The 14,357-nt window shown below is 40.4% G+C and overlaps 1 protein-coding gene across 1 annotated transcript in view; it reads left to right on the forward strand.

The window, feature by feature from the left end:
- Positions 1 to 1,528, forward strand: part of slc1a1 (solute carrier family 1 member 1) — a gene marked incomplete at both ends in the record, with an annotated part of 27,606 nt that extends 26,078 nt beyond the window's left edge. The window contains one exon of the mRNA XM_080450758.1: positions 1,288 to 1,528. Within this exon, the coding sequence (XP_080306884.1) occupies positions 1,288 to 1,528 (241 nt within the window). The remainder of the gene's footprint in view (positions 1 to 1,287) is intronic.
- Between the last annotated feature and the right edge of the window lie 12,829 nt (positions 1,529 to 14,357).

Consider the following 14,357-nt stretch of genomic DNA (forward strand, 5'->3'; position numbering starts at 1 on the left):
GATATCCCAAGTTTTTCCCGAGTACCCTCCCTGCCAGCACGAGTAAAAAAAACGCAAATTGCTGGCACTGGGGGAGTACTTTATGAAAATACTCTTGGCAGTGAAAGGGTTAATGCTAATATCATAGACAATAAAAAGTAGTCTAATTTATATATTTATATTTGTATTCATTTATTGTGATTATTAACATTATAATATTTATTTTTTTATATGTATTTATAATCGTTGCTGTCCGGCAGGAACCAGCTAACTCCATTTTACCGCTTTTGCATTTTTATTTCCATAAATCAGGGCCATTGAACCCCCTTACGTCGGTGTTGATAAAAAAATTATTGAACCAATGAAAAGTATTAAAAAGTGCTTCTGACAAAACCATCTAACTCCATTGGAACCTCAAACTTTCTACTAAACCAGCTAAGTTCACCAAAGGGGGGTGGAGTTAGCTGGTTTAGCTGACTCCAGGCTCCACCGCCTTTTGACCTCCAACCTCATTGTGAGCTTGGAGGTCCATTCAGCTGTTCTTATCAATGATGAACAAAACCTCCTAACTCCACTTTTTTTTTGTTTTTGTCATTTCCTGAAAAATGAACATTTTGGAGTTAGCTGGTTGCTGCCGGACAGCAGAGATATATATATTTATATATAGATATATATAAAATAGCGATTTCCTCTTTTCTTTGACGTTGCCAGGAAAGCGGTACAATGACACACATATTGGGAAAATACACACTCGGACCCGGAAGTTATTCTGAAGGGGCGCAACGTCACGGCTTAACAACCGAATAGAGCGCATAAACGCAAGATGTGCGTGACACGCGGGAAGATGCGCAAGACCATGAATCCATGCATTCGCATTGACTCATACCTACTCACCATAGGTAAATTAAAAGTGCGGTGTGACCATGCCCTAAGGGTGTGGTCACACCGAACTGAAATTCTACCTTTGCGGGCGGATTCTGTCATTGCTTTTCAATGGGAACGGAGCGGTTTGTTGCCATTATGTGGATTTGGAACAAAAAAAAACGCTTGTGAAAAGCATTGGCAGACTCCGCCCTCATAGGAATAGAATTAAAGTTCGGTGTGACGGCACCCTAAACCAGTAGGCTAGTTCACACATTTTCAAGATTTTTCAAAAATTTTCAAAAATAGTAGATGTACAACCTCGCAGCGTGGAATCTAACATGACGCAGATGCTTTCCCGGTTTTAATGGGTTAAAAGTACAAGTACACTCCTGTAACCTTCTCTCTCCAACAACGATTATTATGTTTTTATTTACGTTTTCCCAGGGATCGGTTCCGCACCATGATCAACGTGCTGGGCGACGCCTACGGCGCGGCCATCGTCCAGAGGCTGTCCCGGCGGGAGCTGGACCGGATGGACGTGACCTCGGACGTGGACGTGGCCAACCCCTTCGCCCTGGAGACCACGCTGGACGACGAGGAGAGCGAGAAGAAGTCCTACGTCAACGGAGGCTTCACCGTCGACAAGACGGACGCCATCTCCTTCACCGAGACCTCGCAGTTTTAAAGGGTCTTCCGGGGGGGGGGGGGGCTCTGGCTCCAGGGATTGGGGGATGGGGTATCGATGGGGGGATGGGGGCGGGGGTGGGGGGGGGTACACACAGAAAAATAAACGGCTCTTAGATGGTTCTTTTAAAACAGTGGTTCTCAACCATTGGGTCGGGACCCCCAGAGAGGTCACCACATGATTTATTTTTATTTATCTATTTATTTTGGGGGGGGGGGGGGATTCCAGATGACATTGAAGTGACAATTTAAGGACTTTTAAGACATTTTTAATACCTCAACAACAACAAAAAAGAAAGACAAAAAGAAAAAGACCATTATTGCATCCGAAGTAATCAACAAACTATACTATAAAAACTGGTCAAAACATTGGCCGAATTGTCAAATGATGTAAGAAAGAGGCAACAATTTAGAAAATAGCCGATCTACAAGCCCGCAACGCCTCGCAGCGTCAGACATTGTAAGCTTGTAGATCAGCTATTTTCACAATATTTATCTGTGGAACCGAGTCAAACTAAGTGCTTGTCAGGGTGGGGGGTCCTCAGTTCAAATAAGATACTTTTTTTTTGGGGGGGGGGGGGGTCACAGCCTGAAAAGGTTGAGAACCACTGCTTTAAAAGGTAATGGTTTCACATCACCTACTAAAGACATTTTATTTAATGAATGGTTCTTCAAGTTCAGCATATATGGTTCTGGATTTTTTTTGTGGAACCAGAAATGGATCCTCAAATAGTATATTTTTGAGGCACCTTTAAACCACTTAAAGTCTTAAACCATAGCATCCCAATTTTGGACAAGTCTTAATAGGCGAGCATTTGCCGAAAATAGCATCTATAAGCTATAAGCATCTATAAGCTCACAATGAGCTTGCAGATCAGTTATTTTCGACAAAGAGAGTCTAAAGGGTTCTATCTGGAGCCAAAATCGTTCTTCTATGACATTTTCCGGATCCAATCCTTGATTTTTCTGTGTGTAAAGAAGAAAAAGAAAAGTGCCATGCTGCTTCCAAAAGGGGGACCACCGTCCATGATGTGCTGTCACATTGCCATTAACGAGAGAGGGGACCCATTCCACGAGACCCCCTTGACCCGAGCTCAAAACATTAGCAATAGCTGCCTCCCTTCTCTCGCGCACGCTCTTCTTCAAAAGCTTTTTTCCACCACGAACGCCCTTCAACGCCCTTCATAATCACGTGGGCGGGAATCTATGCGGTCCTTAAAAAACCAGCACTAGATGAAAGAAAGCGCTTCCTTCCACCGCTGACATGTGCCAAAACCAAGTAAGAGTTTTCTTTTCTCAAATAAAATACTTTTTATCTTCTTTTTTGTCCAGGCGCAAAGAGCCTGTCTTGTGTGTGTGTGTGTGTGTGTGTGTGTGTGTGTGTGTGTGTGTGTGTGTGTGTGTGTGTGTGTGTGTGTGTGTGTGTGTGTGTGTGTGTGTGTGTGTGTGTGTGTGTGTGTGTGTGTGAAGGAGAGAGAGACATTGTTTGACATGTTTAACAGTGTCACAAAGCTGAGTTGAATTCATTTTTGCGACAAAAAGAAAAGCATGAGAAATTAGAAATAGGGTAGATGTTGACATGAAGCAACTTGATTCAAAACTCTTCAATCCAGATTTTTTTAAGTAAACAAATCTGAATTCTGTGTTTTACACTTAAAGTCATACTGTGTAACATTCATTTTATTGGTATTTTGTTATTTTGTATTTTATATTCAATTATTTGGCAACACGTTGACTGCACTGAACAAAACCACAAATATGAATGTTGCAGGGTCGTGCAATAGCTCTGAGGATATTATGGAACGCAACAACTTTGTTGTCAGAAATGGTCTGTATTAAAGACTTGGTGAAATAAAAAAATAATATTTTGTGTATTTTTATATCAAAGGTCCCTTAAAGTCCAATTTTAATTACTTCCTGTAAACGAAAACGTACTGCGTGATGACATAGATAGATAGACCGAATATACAGTAAATTAATCTTGATTTCTTTCACCTGTGTGATTCCCATAGCTCACGTTCCTCCACTCGCACCTGATTTTAATTAAGGAGACACTGTTGGGCTACTCTACCATACAGATTGGACTTTTCATTCAACAACAAAAAAAAAGTTACATGTTTGCCGCCTTAACATTTTGTATACATTTCCGGTGTCATTTTGGCTTGAGTATCAGGGGGCCGACACTTGCAATACAAAAATGGTGTTTAAAAAACACATTTATGTGGAATGGTTATTGTGGAAAAATATATATACCAGTGAAAGGTTAGACTATATCGAAATTAGCGTGTTTAATCGAAAAAGGTTACACGGTATGACTTTAAAACTTTGCTTTATCCGTTTTCTGTCTGGTTTAAGGATAACTGTTGAGTGTGTGTACCTGTCGAATCTCAGTGTCCAATAATCTAGTGCTTTATATCTCTGACTATATATTCAAACTGTGCCAAACTTAAAAAGAAAATCGAAAAAAAAATCTTCATACATTTGCTTGATGCAGAAGATCACTGGTCATGAACAGATTTTTTAAACGTATTCTGTAAGTGTTCTTATCAATTAAAGACTGAAAAGAAGAGCAAATATATACGTTGGGCACAAGAATCGTATGAAATCATTGAACACTGTGAAATATACAGACTTTTTTTTTTTTTTCATAACCGAACTAACCGACTGAAAACTTCATACATAGTATTGAGCTGGGATGAAGGCACAGCAACACATTATATCGTTGCTGCCGGGCCGAAACCTCTTCTCTCCATATTCTAACGTTTTGTGTTTTTTCGTAATTTAACGCCCTTCTTGATCATACTACAGCGACACACGAAAGCATCAAAAGTAGCAGATCTACAAGCTCGAAACGCGGCGCGAAGCGGCGCGTTTCGAGCTTGTAGATCTGCAACTTTTGCTATTTTTTAAAAACATTTTGGACGGTTTCCACCCGATAGCGACGATATCGTTGTGATATTATATCGATCTGTTGTGTCTCCCTATGTTGTGCTTTCTTAGATCCGTCCAATTTCACTTACCTGTTTTGAGGGATTCGTGTCAAAAATAAGCTAAAAAGTGCCATCTTTTAAAGAGATGCGTTGAATGCATTTGTTTTTATTTATTCTGTTGTAAAACACATCTACAGTATACGCACATAATGTATCATTGTTAGGCAGTTGTTGATCCTTAGCAAAGAATGTATCATGGTGTTTTTTTTGGGGAGTCAGACTCGACATGCAATACCATGTCTCTATTGACACGGGGATCGGTCGCATACAGTAGCCTACAGTGTGGTACACTTTGCCCTGGGTTAACCCATTCAATCCGGGAATGCATCCGTGTCATTTTAGACGTCTTTGGCCATTAAAAAATAGCAGATCTACAAGCTCATAGTGCCGCGCTATGAGCTTGTAGATCTACTATGTTTTGAAAAATCTTGAAACTTTGTGCAAATCTTTGAATATATAGTTTTTAAAGTGAGCATTTGTAACTCAAATCTTTGCTTCTGGGGGGGGTCCCTGGAACAAAACATTTTGAGATGGGGGTCCGCGGCCAAATGAATATCTAAAAATGTTTTCTAAATCCTAACAGTATGTTGCTACTGTATATCAGTGGTGCTCCAACTTTTGCATATCAAGGACCCCCAAAATGTATTTGGGACCACATATTTTGAGACCCCCCCATCTCAAAATATGTTGTTCCAGGGAACCCCCAGAAGCACCGATCGGAGTTCAAAATGTCCGCTTTAAAACATATAAGTATAACATATATATATATATATATATATATATATATATATATATATATATATATATATATATATATTCAAAGACTTGCACCAAATGTTCACGATTTTTCGTGACCCCTCGCTCCAATGAAGAGCAGCGAAACAATGCAGCGGTATCAACGCTTATACCGCATATCTACAGTATGGTCATCACGTCCTTGTCGTTGAACTGAGGAGTCCTGCAGGTTGGTTGGGGTGTATGGTCAGCAAGGAGAGAAAATAGGGGAGATAGACACACAAAGAAATGTCTTCCACTTGTAAAACAGCCCACAGGAATGTGTGTCTGACTCTTACAAATAATCTATGTTGGGCCTATAGTTAACAACAGCTTAGTATTTGTTAATTGTTAACATAAAGCAATAATGTTGGAATTGCAACATTTTGAATTAAACGACTTCCTTCTCGTCCAGAACTTTGGACTTCCGTCCGGTTAAGGGCAACAATCCTGATGACATAAACTGTAGGAAGGTCTGGATAAATAAACACTTCATTCTTATCACAGTGCTCACCAGGTCATGCTTTCTCTCATTACGACATGGTGGATCTTTTATTTATTTTTTTGGTGGGGATATGTTTTATCCCTGCTTCTGGTCAGCCTGAATTACATACAGTATGCATTTCCTTTTGGGAAATGAAGATGGTCCGATGTGTTTGACGATATCAAAATGTAACAATTTAATTAAAAACAATGTGTGTTAACCACATTAACCTTGGTGTACCTACAGTATTTGGGGCACATTTTCAAAATGTCTCAAAATGAAAAAATAAACATGTTTTTGTCGTTTGTTGAAAATAGCCAATCTACAAGCTCACAACGTGCTAGATTTGCGACGGGTTGCGAGCTTGTAGATCGGCTACTTTCAATATTTATCATACAAAGAGCTATATAGGGTTTAACTGGTTAACAAAATCCCCCCTGTGTCTTTTCCCCAAAATCAACCCCCCCCCCCCCCCCACACTCCCATCAGATCACTGTAAACAAAAGATCAACTCCCAGGTGATGTTCCAGCACAATGGCATACTGTAGTCTCTCCGACTCTTTGTTTTCTAGTCAACTGCCGAATGTGCCACATATTTGAAATGCAAGGAAATTCTTCTGCTGGCTGATATGAGGTTTAAGAATGACCCTGGCCTGTTAGTCACTTATTGACCATGAAAAGGTCATTTCATAATCGATGACCTGTGTGAAATATAGCTTGCAAATCAGGTTCTATATTCTTACATTTCAAAAAGCACATCATGAAGAAAATCCGAGTCAGCATAATGTCTCTCCTGTACAGTCAATACTTAATGTACTATGAATCAACATGTACCAGATTATGTGTATAACTGCAAGCCAATAAAGACAAATAATTGCTCGTTTCTTTTTTTCTCCCTCGCCTCTGGTCTTTATTTTGTGTTTCTATGTGCATGTAACATGTGGTCTGGGGACCCCCAGCAGGGGCGTCAATTGGGTATGGCAAGGTATGGCACGTGCCATACCTTGGCTCCAGGAAAAAAATCACACCCTGTGTGAAGTGGGCGGTGTCTTGCTAGCTAATCACAATACTGAATGGAGTCAACCAATCATGTACAAAATATAAATACATTTATTGAAACACTCTTTATGATGGACGGAACCATAACTTGAAAAAAACAAATTTATGTTTTTTTTCAAGTTATGGTTTCTTATATAGGGCTATGCACATGTGTCATGTGACACTGGCCAATCACAGTCCTGAATAGATTGTGATTGGCCAATCACGGTGCAGGGTTAGGCGGGGTAAATTTTTGGCCAATCACAGCGCAGGATAATTGTACAAATTTCCAAACCTCACTTATAGGGGCGGTTTCACCGCCCAAAAATAAATTATACAAAATATATATGCTGTATATATATTTTTTGGGCGGTGTAAGTGGGGTTGGGACACCTCATTAGTACACATTTGCTGTACTGTGATTGGCTCATTAGTACACCCCTAGCTGTACTGTGATTGGCTGACTCTATCCAGCACTGTGATTGGCTAGCGAGACACATGATGACATCAATAACCTATAAATAGGACTATGCACTTCAAAAAAAACATTTTATTTTTGAAGTGAGCTTCCATCACTGTGATGACCACTGTGATGACCACACCGCCCACTTCACACTGGGTGTGATTTTTGGGCGGTGAAACCGCCCCTATATGTGAGGTTTGGATATTTGCACCCCCCAATCCTGCGCTGTGATTGGCCACCAGTGTACCCCCCTAACCCTGCACCGTGATTGGCCAATCACAGTCTATTCAGGACTGTGATTGGCTAGTGAAACATGACACATGTGCATAGCCCTATAAATAGGACTATACACTTTTAAAAAAACACATTTATGTTTTTTTTTAAGTTAGGGGTGTACAATGGTTGGTCCACAATATTAGGGTTAGTCCACAATATTACTTTATTTCTTTAAGTGAACTTCCATCACTGTGATGACCACTGTGACCACACCGCCCACTTCACACTGGATGTGATTTTTTAATATATATATATATATATATATATATATATATATATATATATATATATATATATATATATATATATATATATATATATATATATCATGAATAGAAGCCTAATGCAGGTGTAACACCATTGTGTTTGTATTGTGTTATATGTATTATTGCATAGTTTTCTATGCATTTCAGGGGTATCGCGGGGCTTGACCCCCAAAACAAATTTCGGCCGCACGCCCAGGATAGGTGTCCCTTATTTTAATCTCTGGGTGTTGGCAACCCTAACCTTGCCATACCTTAGCTTTTGCTGAACTGACGCCACTGGTCCCCATGCTCGATGACTGATACCATTATTTGTATTTTAACTCACTCTATAGCGAATGGCTTGTCCCTCTGGGTCCTCATGCTAAATCTGAACTGGGAAAGACTGCTTTTAGCATTCGTACACCTGGTTCTTGGAACCTCTTGCAACAAGATCTTAAACTAAATACCCTAGCATCTATAGGCCATTTTAGGAATTTACCTCCATTAACTGTATGCAACTGTTTTAACTGATTGCTGTCAACATGCAACTGTTTTAACTGATTGCTGTCAACATATTGTCTTTCTTTGTTGTTATGTTATTTCTATATGTAATCTCGGCATCATTGTAAATGAATGAGGGTCTCCCTCAATGATCTCTCTGATCATTTTTGAATAAAGGTTGAATGAATGAATGTACAAGTAAATACAACTAGATAATGTACAAGAATGTCTATTTGGATCAGTTTGACTTTTACAGTATCTCTCTAGATATATTTAGATGCAGCCTATACAGACAGACAGACAGACAGACAGACAGACAGACAGACAGACAGACAGACAGACAGACAGACCCTCTATACCTACAGGACATACCCAGTAAAGGAATTCTGGACCAAATGACAGACCATATCAGACCAAATCATGTCTAACAACAAAGAATTTCACATATTTGGGTCCCAGAGAAAATCTTGGGCAATGGACCTAATGGAACATTGAATAGAAATAGAAATTGACATGTCAGACGAGATAAGGACTATTGTTAAACTTGCCTCTATTGTTTACAATCAGTTATGACTAACTGCTAATGAGACGATACACAATTCTGCACCAAAACCGCATCTGGTATCATGGCAGGTAAATATTACATTAAAAACTAAACAAAATTTACCTGGGTTTCATCACTAGTGAAGTGTGTCAGACATGGCATGTGGTGCTGCAGTCTGACCACTCGGTGTTGTGAAATAGCCTGTAAGCTGCAGTCTGACCAGTGGTGTAAAGTAACTACAGGTAACTACATTTACTCAAGTACTGTACTTAAGTACAATTTTGAGGTATTTTTCCATTACTGGAGTATTTCCAGTTTTCAGTACTTTTATTTCTACTCCACTACATCTCAGAGGCAAATATTGTACTTTTACTCCACTACAATTATTTGAAAACTTTAGTTACTGGTTACTTGTAGATTTGGATTATTATTACAAAACATACAGTAACCACTTCAGCCCTTTAATACATTTCGACCATTTGAAAATAGACAAGCTCACAATGTGTTGCGATGCGACGCATTGTGAGCTTGTAGATCTGCTATTTTCAAAGGATTTTTAAACATTTCATACATTTGAAAACTTGTGAAATGGGACTCTATATAATGAGTACTTTCTACTTTTGGTTCTTTAAATACTTTTGTACTTTACTCAAGTGCATTTTTAATTCTGGACTTTTACTTGTAACAGAGAATTTCTACATTGCTGTATTGATACTTTTACTCATTTTTTAAGTAAAACATTTGAGTACTTTTTCCACCACTGAGTGTGACCACTCAGTGTTGTGAAATAGCCTGCAAGCTGCATGTGCTGCAACCAGCCTGCAATAAACCACTCTGTTCCTGAAACAACCTCTGCTTGTTGCATAACACTCTAGATGGGCAACAACCTGTGGTAATCTTATAGTATGTGGCAGTGGTTCTCAAAGTTGGGTCCGGGGACCCCCAGGGGTCCTTGAGGGGGTCCCCAAAGATAGCATGAAAATTTGGGATGTGCTACCTTTTTGGGATTTTTCTTTTACATTTTATGTATACTGGACTTGGGGTTTAGAACTCCATTGAGAAAACCCATTGTTGATGAGAAAACCCATTGTTGATGCGCAACCTCTTTTTTCTTATATGACATGACATTTTTGACAGCTTCACAATGAGTCATGATGCGACTAGATGTGCTATTTTCAAATCTTTCACATCTTGACAATGTTTGAAAATGTTCGGACTAGCCTTTTCCTTACCTTTATATGACGTTATATCCTAGGACGAGTGGTACAGTAGAACATTTTCATAACTCCATCCCGAGTCCCCCGCAGCCAAAAACCCGAGCGGACGGTCCGTGCGCCTAATCACATATTTTTATCGCAAGATGAGATTTCACCTGTGATCCAGCTTGTAAACACTAAACACTACGGCGGCCCATTTGGAACAAAAACACTGTGGCTAGCTTTCTGTCAATATGACAATATAAAAATACGCGATCTATAGCGCATGGACCGCCCGCTCTGGTATTTAGCTGCGGTGGACTCGGGATGGAGTTATGAAATGTTTCTACTTTACCACTCTTCCTAGGATATAATAATATCATATAAAAGGTAAGAAACGCATCCGTTCCCTTTGGATCCATTTGGTTCCATTTGTATGCTCTCTGAGTTACAGACCAGTAAGGGTCCATTTGGCTCTGCAGATTGAGGTCAAAAAACAGGGGGGCTACCTCAGTTTCGATGCAAAAAGGTTTATTCAAACCGAACATCAATCACTTCCTGGTTCACTCAAATCACCAATACAGGATTCTTTAGGAATTAATCGTACACCACACTACAATCAATCATTCATGATAGCACTATGGTTTAATTAAAGAAAACACTCTCTGACATCCTGTCTGTCATTACTCAAACACACTGACACACATGCACACACGTGCACATGCACGCACATGCACCCATGCACGCACACAGTCTCACACACACACACACACACACACACACACACACACACACACACACACACACACACACACATTGTCTATTTCTTAGATTCTACTATAGTTGTGGGGACATTTGGCCCTCACAAGTATATAAATAAAGTACAACAAACACACACACACACACACACACACACACACACACACACACACACACACACACACACACACACACACACACACACACACACACACACACACACACACACACACACACACACACACACACACACACACACACACACACACACACACACACACGCATACACAGAATAAGTGAATCAATGCTTGAAGGTCTGAAGAATTCAGCGTTGTGGTGACATCATCCTCTGCTAAATGGAAAGGGGGGGGGGGGGGTCAAACAGAAATGTTGCTATTAATCCAACAGCATCCCATAATATCACCTGGCTAGCCCTGACCTGGCTAAAGCTTCTGTACTGTTACATGCATCACAATACATAAAGTATTAGCTATATACAGTATTGTCGCTATTGAGCACCCTTTACGTCTGTGTGTGGGTTTTACACATATTGAACCAATGAAAAGTATTAAAAAGCGCTTCCGACTAAACCTCCTAACTCTATTGTATCCTCAAACTGTCGGTCAAACCACCGAACTCCAACTCACGTCATTGATTGGAATCAATGATGGACAAAACAACTATCTCCACTTTAAAGGAGTAGTTCACCCCAATATGTTTTTTTTTCTTTTTTCTAATAATTTGATGACCGGTGGCGGCTCCGGTAGGAGACTCAAAGTGTCAACTTTCATCTCCATGAATTCAAAGCTTCATGGGGTGTGTAGGCCTAATTGATGGAAATTAAGTCATCTTTTGGGTGAACTACTGTATCCCTTTAAAACTAACTGAATTAGAAAAAACTAAAAAAAAAACTAAAACTAAACTAAAATGTAAAATCTAAAACTATTATAACTTTGCACTGTATTGCTCTCTTCTGTATGTTTGGCCTCTGTAAACCAAGTCAATGGTCAAGTTGATTTTTGATTGTTTGAATATTTTATTTTGTCTAACAATCATTTCTCTTCGCCAAAAATCTCCATGAGCTTGGATCTTTTTTTTATTATTATTTTTCTTTATCTGACCTGCACAAACCGGTAAATATGCCATTAAAAAAACAATTCACAGTACTTTATTACTTCACCTTGTTTTTTGTATTTTAATCATTGTGCAAAACTAAATAAAGCAGGTGAACTGACCCTTCTCAGCTCTCCTTGGTCATGTTGTCATGGAGGTCCTGGAGAGATGGATCTTCTGTACAACACCTCATTGACCTCAGGCCCTGTAGCCCCCTGAACACGCACACACACACACACACACACACACAGAATATGGAGACAAGTAAGACGCGCGAACGCGGAAAGCGAACGCAGCTCGAAAATAACAATAAGAAGAATAGAAAGGAATGAGCAATTGCAGAGAAGTGGGTGGTACAGTGAAATTAGTGAGAACAGGGCCACCACAAGAAGGCTCCATACCGCTAGCCCCATTTTTTTGGGGGTCTTTTTTAAATTGTTATGTTTGTTTGTTTGTTGTGTTTTTTTTGTAAATGTTTTTTGTCTTTGTAGTTTTAGAAATGTGTTTGGTTTAGGCATGTTGCAGGCTGTTGTGCATTTTAATCAGAGCATTGTCTACATTCCTGCGTTCTTCATGGCCCTTGTTATTTTTGACTGCAGGCGGATTTCAGCCACACTGTAGTGCACTCTGGCGGCTGCGCACAGGCAGTGCACACACACAGACACACAGACACACTGCACACAGACACACAGACTGCACACAGACACACAACCCGAGCAGGGTTTCATAGTAAGCTCCACTTGCGCGGAGGCGCGCCTTCGACGCGCCTCCTTCCACTGCGTTCGCAATAAGAGTTTTCTGCCCGACAGCAACGATAACAACATTATCTGGAATAAAAGAACCACCGGGGGAAAACCATTTGTTGGTCAAAACGCCTGTGCACAAATGAAAGATTACTCTGAGAAAACAGCTGTCTGTGGTGTGCTGTATTCTTTTTCTTTGATACGTTTGCTTTTTGTCCTGCGCCAGTGACCTATTTGGATGTGCATAACAATTCATTTTAAACCAACATTATTTGACAGAAGTTTAACTCACACTAGGCTACAACTTGATTGCATCTCACATGCAGCCATAAACTAACAATTCACAATTTAGGCATTTAGCAGACGCTCTTAATCCAGAGCGATTTACAGTAAAGCAAGGTAAACACAAGGTAATACATCAAATGCATAGAGACAGTGTAGTGCCATCATCAGTATAAACATTATTATTAACATTGTCAAAAGAGGTGCTCGGTGGCGTAGTGGTAAAAGTACCTGCCCACCACCACGGAGGTTGTGGGTTCGAATCCACCGTGGTGCATCCGACTTTGTCGAGCGTCTACACGAACACAAACCGTGTTCGGGGGAGGGAAGCCGGGCGGGGAAGGTGATAATGGTCTTTGCACGTACTCCTACAGGCGGGGGCGGCACCTGTCAGTGGGGAGTGTTGGGTGGGAGGAGTAGCACGAAGGCTCTATGTCCTCCTGTTGCGGGCTTCTCACTGGCAGGTGAGTCAGTAGCATACTACAGCAGTGACAACACAGAAATGTGTGTGGGGAGGAATCAATTGGCATAACGACTAAATTGGGGAGAAAAGGGGGTACAAATAATTGGCTATGTTAAATTAAAAATAATAATAATTATATCAAAAAATATATGATACGTACATTGAAACTACACAAGCTATAGGATGCAGGACAACAAATGAAACTGGCATCTGTCTACATATACTGTATAACTATCTAAATTACATTTTAACCTTTGCATAAGACTGCATGGTAAAGGCTAGGGCAAGTGCTACGACAAGTGCTAAGGTGGAGTCTGAAGAAGTGAGTCTTCAGATTAAGGCAGACAATTGGGAGTGAGTCTGCAATGGGGGAGTTCGTTTCACAGTTTGGCAGCCAGGAGGGAGAAGAGTCTGGGACGTGTGAAGAGTTGTCCCGCATGTTTTATGGGAAGGTTCTGACTACTTCCCTGTGTTAGCTGTAAGCACTCTCACAACAGGTACTGCACTAGTTACCAAACACAACAAACTAGACACTCCCAGCTTTTTTTTGGTTTTCTGTTCCCCTGCACAAAGTGATACCTCCCTTAAAACAAAGCGGCCACCGTTTGTTCCACAACAACGTTGCCAAAACCCTGAGTCGTGCGCCAACATCTCTTTTACAAGTGAACAATGAAAATCGATCTCATACACTTCCATTAAGGAAATGTCCTGGAGGTAAAATGGCAGGAGGAGATTTACACTTACTTAGGGTGTGTGTGTGTGTGTGTGTGTGTGTGTGTGTGTGTGTGTGTGTGTGTGTGTGTGTGTGTGTGTGTGTGTGTGTGTGTACGTGTATTGTCACATGTGCAAATCTTTACTGGGCGGCAGGCTGAGCCCATGGAAGCCAATAAAGTCAATACAAAGGACTCAGAGCCTGACAACAACGAACAGTGACAATGATGGCACCGTTTCAAGAAATG

Source organism: Gymnoscopelus braueri, assembly GCF_963280865.1.
Source record: "Gymnoscopelus braueri genome assembly, chromosome: 15".
Classification (NCBI taxonomy): Eukaryota; Metazoa; Chordata; class Actinopteri; order Myctophiformes; family Myctophidae; genus Gymnoscopelus; species Gymnoscopelus braueri.